The sequence below is a fragment of the Mus pahari genome, chromosome 1 (genome assembly GCF_900095145.1).
Source record: "Mus pahari chromosome 1, PAHARI_EIJ_v1.1, whole genome shotgun sequence".
NCBI classification, from domain to species: Eukaryota; Metazoa; Chordata; class Mammalia; order Rodentia; family Muridae; genus Mus; species Mus pahari.
This window is the reverse complement of record NC_034590.1, coordinates 159,118,745-159,125,370: the sequence shown is the minus strand read 5'-3', so window position 1 is coordinate 159,125,370 and position 6,626 is coordinate 159,118,745. Positions and strand designations below refer to the sequence as shown.

The window sequence follows — 6,626 nt, the reverse complement described above, 5'->3', positions numbered from 1 at the left end:
TTTCTTTCTTTCTTTCTTTCTTTCTTTCTTTCTTTCTTTTTCCCCCTCAGAAACCCATGTGTTACCTCAACAAGCTTTATCTGCTTATTCAGGACCCAAGCCTAGAGGATGGTGACACCCAATTTTGATGAGAATCTTTCCACTTCAAATAACCCCTAACCAACACAATCCCCCATAGCCATTTCCAGAAGCAAGAAATGTTGTAGTAAATATTTACTCAATCAGGGGTTTCTAGCCCACCTTTGATCATTCAGTTCCCAGATAAAAGACAAAAAACCTTTATGTTTATGATGAGCCTTTAAAGCACTGCAAACTGGGCAGGAATCTACCTTCAATAACCCTGAGTTATATAACTTGCTATATTCTTTATGGGCTGCTCTTATTCAGAGTGGCCATCCTTGTGGTTAATTCTCACAATCATTTACCCCATGGTGTCTTTTCTTCTCTCCACCCTCTCTCTCTTCTCCTCAGGGTCTCTCTTCAGACTTGATGTCTTACTCAGGAACCAAACCCCCACCTCGATGCTGCCCAGCAATAGGCTGTCGGCATCTTCATTCAACCAATAGTTTTAAATAAAGGAGCAAGATTACATAGCATCACTTAGTGTACATGAGGACTCTCTCATTCATAGGGGGGGGGGGGCGAGCAACCAGACATTGGAGGCCGATATTTAGCTTTACAATACAACAGACCAAACCTCAACACAAAAAAATTCCTGACCCATTTGCCCAGAGACTTTCTAGGCGAATCCGTTCCGACACAGCGATAAATTGTTGTTCTTGGTTTTGTCTTTAGATTAAATGAATTTCTAAGTAGCAATCCTTAAACTTCAATGACCGCAAACAAGCCCATGATCCAGTTCTTTATCCCAGAGTATGTTGAGAGAAGCACAACACCTGTTTTATCGTTCAAGTCTTTGCCTGTCACTCTCCTTTCTTATTTCAAATTTCAGATTGCAAGGATGATGGAAGAGAATGAAAAGGTGGACATCATTGCAAAACTAGATCAACAGGAATTTTGCCTGGACGCCGACGAGCTGGAAAGGCTTCATGATGAGTGTGAGGAGGAAGTAGCGAAGGTAAGCAGCGGCCTCACTGAAGCTCCTGAGGAGGCTGTGATAGACAAGACAAGACAAGACAAGAAACAGCCAGCAGACCCTCCATGCTGGGGAAGACTCTCCTCATGGTGCTTTCTCAAAGCGCTCATCTTTGGAAGAAACACCAGGCTAGAGAATTTCTAATAGCTGGCAGCATCAACCCAGCTAGCTATTAGCAGATTTGGGGGTAGAGTATGAGTCCCTAGGAGAAGTGACTCCTCCCAGTCCCAATGCTAAGGAGCCCAGGGCTGTAGTCACCCCAAGCCATGGAGGTCCCACAGTAGTTTCTCTATCTGAACACTGTCCTGGGCGCTGAGTCTAAGGGAGTTGATAGAAGAGTCTCAGCGAGGAGAGGGAACGCAAGCAGGGGTCTGACAACTGGTGTGACAAGGACACGCCTTAGCCCTCCATTCAATGGATCAGAAGGAGAAAAAAAGAAAGAAAGAAAAAGAAAGAAAAAGTAAATTGATCAGAAAACAAAATAAATTAAAAGAAATGTGAAAAAGTTATTCTGAGAGATGATTCCTAGCTAGTTTGGAAATAATCCCGCCAACAAAGTGAAATGCAAGGAAGTTTCTGGAAAGGACCCTAAAGACTGGACTGTTGTGGGTCACTTTCATACCATGCTTCCAGGCAGACTTAAATAGGGACACTTAATTGCTTTTCTATTAAGGGATATCAGCAGATAAAGCCAAAGAAGTAACACATACGCTTATAAAATTTTGGGATGTAAATAATCTGCTTCCCCAGGTGAGTGTGTATTCTTCTTTATTGTAAACAAAAAAAAAAATAGAGGAATTAAGTAAAAATTTCTAGACAAAGCCTACAAATTAGCCCTTCAACATGTGTTGACAAGAATGAAGCTAGCATTACATGAACTGCTACATCACCTAAAAGTACAATTTTAGCCTTCTTTGATTAAAAAAAGGAAGACTTGGGGCTGGAAACGATTAAAAACAAAACAAAATTGGATGTAGCAGTCTGTGTCAGCACTGGGGAGACTGAGGCAGAACAACCCTGCAACCAGCAAGCTAGCCTGCTTGGGGAGCCCAGGACAGTGAGAGAGTGGCTCAGAAGGCAAGTCATCCTGAGGAGTGACACTTGAAGCTTTCCTCTAGTATGTGTGTGCGCGCGCACACACATGCACACACGCACACACGCACACACGCACACACGCACACATGCACACACACACAGAGAGAGAGAGAGAGAGAGAGAGAGAGAGAGAGAGAGAGAGAGGAGAGGGGGAGAGACAGACAGACAGAGACAGACAGACAGACAGACAGAGACAGAGACAAAGAGGATGAGAACTCAGGAAGACATGACTCTTGACTTGCCTCAGGACTATCTAGACCAACCATCCTGTATCCCTTACCCCTGGGAGGTGGAGTCTGTCCACACAGCCCCTTTTGGTCATGAATGTGATCTGGTCACCTTTACTGGCCTTTGTGTTGACACAGCAGTCTTCAAGGCAGAGAATCTTAAGTCTTGACACAAGCCTTAGGAAGCATTGGCAAAATAGGGCCGTGTGACCCACAAGTCCATCACAGCGTAGGGTAGCTCAAAGTGCAGGGGAACCCTGCAAAAGCCCTCCCACCACGTGCGCAGCCCTGGCTAATCAGAGACCGACCACGGCCTTGTCTTCACTTTTATCTTTTTCCTTTTTCCAAGATAAGGAAAGATGTGGAGATGCACAACTTGGCCCAGAGCTACTTAACTGAACTCATCAAGGAGGAATGCTGGAACTCCATGGCTGTGAAGGGCCGGGCTCTAAAGGTAAGAGACACACAGCCCCGGGCCAATGAGGGTGTTCAGAGAAAGCTTGGTCACATGACTTTTTTAAAAGTAAAGAAAATCCACTCAGAGCAAAACCTTGCCTCTCCCACTGAAATCCACCAGGTGTGTCCCCTTCCACCAAATGTGTCCCTTTCCACCAGGTGTATCCCTTTCCACCAGGTGTGTCCCCTTCCACCAGGTGTGTCCCCTTCTGCCAAGTGTGTCCCCTTCCTTTAGTTCATTCTTCCCCCTGCTCAGCCTCATGCTTTGAAGCCAGTGCATTTCCAGGTTGTTCTTAGCACACTTTCCTCTGTCCTCTGTGATACCCCTGAATCCTCCTCTCTGTCCCTTCCACCTCAAAAAGGCTCTTAACGCGTGTTCCTCAGAGATAAAAGGTACACAAAACATTATTCACCTTTATACCTCCTCTTACCTTCATATGTTCTAAATCGCCTTTCTTTTACCTCTTTATATAGGGTACACACGGGGCAACCAGCTGTCAGAGTTTATGCTTATATCCTTCAATAGCTGCTAATAGCACCTATTCTCTAGTTTAGCTGTGCCTCTCCCCACCTATCCCCACTTGGGTGACAAAGTTCACGTCCACTGTAATTAACTTGCTTGGGTATCGAGCTTAGCGCATGTGGGGGCGGGCGATTCTTTTGCTCTCAGGGCTGTCCTATGTACTGATGGGTGCTTCTCAAAGTCCTTGGCCTCTGTCTATTAACATCTCCATACTACTGTAGTAGCACTAGAGAAGGTCAGAATCGGGGAGAAGAGAATGTGGGACCGGTTTTTGAGAATCATGGCTCCGAAAAGAACCCTTCACAACAGCCCCGCTGTTTTAGGCAATGCCCGTAAGAACAGCATACATCACTTTATTTTAAAGGTGTCAATTTCCCACGCATTGCATAATAACCTTTGGGTTAATTTTGGTGAGAGGAAACATACCCCCTGCATCCTCCCTGCTCCCCCCCCAAATTGCCACAAGTATGGTAGAAAATTAACCTACTTCATCTTGATTTCCACCCGAGTGTTTTCATATACCCTATGTGGTTGACAACTTTCCCATGAAAGAGCGCACGGAAGAGGAGCTGCAGGAGTTGAGAAAAGTTATGCAGCAAAAGAAGACTGAGATAGAGTGTCTTAAGGTACCACTTTAAACGTGGCTGTGTGTGTGTGTGTGTGTGTGTGTGTGTGTCATGTCTGATGTAACTTATTAAGGGTTCCTATGCTAGCTAGTTTTATGTCAACTTGACTCAAGCTAGAGCCATCAAAAAGAAAGGAACCTTAACTGAGAAAATGCTTTCATATGATCCAGCCATAAGGCATTCTTATTTTAAATTAGTGATTGATAAGGGAAGGCCCAGCTCATTGTGAGTGGAGCTATCTATGTGCTGGTGTCCTAGAATTATATAAGAAAGCAGGCTGAACAAGCCATGAAGGGCAAGCCAGTAAGCTGCATCCTTCCATGACCTCTGCATCAGCTTCTGCCTCTAGGTTCCTGTCCTGTTTGAGTTCCTTTCTGACATCCTTCAATGATGAACAATGTGGAAGTTTAAGCCAAACACACCCTTTCCTTCCTAAGTTGCTTTGGTCATGATGTTTTACCATAGCAGTAGAAATTCTAACTAAAGCAGTACCCAACATGTGGATTTGTGCTGAGATAAAATTTAATATTAAGTTTGCATTTATATTTGTTGTACATTTATATTTCTGGCTAATTTCTATACTATTATCCTCATGTGATGGTTTGCATATGCTTAGCCCAGGGAGTGGCACTATTAGGAGGTATGGCCCTGTGGGAGTAGGTATGTCACTGTGAGTGTGGGCTTTAAGACCCTCATTCTAGCTTCTTGGAAGCAGTCTTCTCCTAGCAGCCTTCAGATGAAAATGTAGAACTCTCAGCTCTTCCTGCACCATGCCTGCCTAGACGTTGACATGCTCCCCTGCCCCTTGATGATAATGGACTGAACCTCTAAACCTTTAAGCCAGCTCCAATTAAATGTTGTCCTTATAAGAGTTGCCTTGGTCATGGTATCTGTTCATAGGAGTAAAAACCTATAAGACAGAAGTTGGTACCAGGAGTGGGATATTGCTGTAGTAGACCTGAACCATGCTTTTATTTGGAGGAATGTGGATTTTTTGGGACTTTGGAAAGCAGTGGAATGCTTTAAGTGGGGCTTAATGGGCTCTCCTGGTAGGAATATGGAAGACTTTGTTGCTGAGTATGATTTGAACTGTACAGACCTGGCCCAAGAGGTTTCAGTGGAGAAGAATTTCAGTATGTGGCCTAGAGATAGTCTTTGTGGTATTTTGGTGTAGAATGTGGCTGTTTTTTTGCCTTTGTCTGAAGAGTTGGCCTGAGTCTAAGATAAAGAGATTTATATTAATTACATTGACAAAAGAAGTCTCACAAAAGCCCATGGTTAAGTCTCATGAAGAGCATTTTGAGCAAGCATAGCAAGCTTAGAAAGGAAAAATATAAAATATACAAGCTGGGCATGGTGGCACGCGCCTTTAATCCCAGCACTCGGATTTCTGAGTTCGAGGCCAGCCTGGTATACAGAGTGAGTTCCAGGACAGCCAGGACTACACAGAGAAACCCTGCCTTGAAAAACAACAACAACAACAACAAAATAATAATAATAATAATAAATATACAAATCGATTATTAAAGGGGCACCAGGAAGTGAAATGGAGCTGAATCCTATATTCTAGGAAATAACAGATCCCACCCAGCTAAGTTTATATCTAGGCATGGTAGTACACATCTTTAATCCCAGGAGACAAAGCCAAGCCGATCTCTGAGTTCAAGGTCAACCTTGGACAGAGCAAGTTCTAGGTGAAGAAAAGCTTAAATCTAAGCATGGTGGTACACACCTTTAATCCCAGCATTCAGGAGACAGAGCCATGCAGATCCCTGAGTTCAAGGTCAATTTACAGAGCAAGTTTCAGAAGAGCCAAGGTTAGGAAGTGAAAGAGTTGAAAAACAAAACTAGTGTTAATGTAATGGAGCAAGGGGGGCCATGTTCTAGCCCCATCAGGCAGCAGAACTCAGTAGCTTCTGCTATGTGGCTCTGACTTTAGAATCAAGAGTAGAAGAGACTACTGGGACAATTGATGCTGACTAGCTGGATCTAAGAACTTAGCTGTCATTAAGAAGAGACCAGCACCACAAAGGTGAAATCTTCTGGGAAGTGTTTTCTGAAAATACAAAGAAACTGTGTTCCAGAGGTAGCCAAGGCTGTACCTCATGCTGCAGCTGAACTTGGTAATGTAGTCAGAGTCACCCAGGTGGTACTGGTTTTGAAGGCATGAAGGGGTCGTGGAGAACAGCTGAGGCTTAGCACTGGGAGAAGCCAGGGAAGGCCATTGGTGAAGGTGCAACCTCAGTTGCCATGGATGACTCGGGACTGAAGGAGTCATGAAAAGAAATTGAGACTTGGCAACATGAAGAGAGCCTGTGAGAGGCTATTGGTGAAGCCTAGTTGCAGCAGAAGATCCTAGTGTATTGGAGATGTCTGTACCATAGGATGGTCACCAAGATCAGCAACAGCAGTGAAGTAGAGTCAACCAGAGCCCAGAGTGCTACAGAGGGCAGAGGAGAAGAGGAGGCAAGCCTTTTGGAGGAGTCCAGAAGATCGTATATGGTCCCCGATATTGAAACAAGAAGCTGTAACACTTCACAGGACCAAGGACCTCTCCTCCAGTGTAAGGGAATGCCAGGGCCAGGAAGCAGGTGTGGGTGGGT

General features: G+C 44.5%; 1 protein-coding gene across 1 annotated transcript in view; it reads left to right on the top strand.

Moving 5' to 3' along the window:
• The window catches only part of Cfap43 (cilia and flagella associated protein 43), a 91,207-nt gene that overhangs the window by 51,889 nt on the left and 32,692 nt on the right, over window positions 1-6,626 (top strand). Inside the window, exons 19-21 of the mRNA XM_021217241.1 lie at window positions 953-1,078; window positions 2,768-2,872; window positions 3,907-4,023. Of these exons, the coding sequence (XP_021072900.1) occupies window positions 953-1,078; window positions 2,768-2,872; window positions 3,907-4,023 (348 nt within the window). The remainder of the gene's footprint in view (window positions 1-952; window positions 1,079-2,767; window positions 2,873-3,906; window positions 4,024-6,626) is intronic.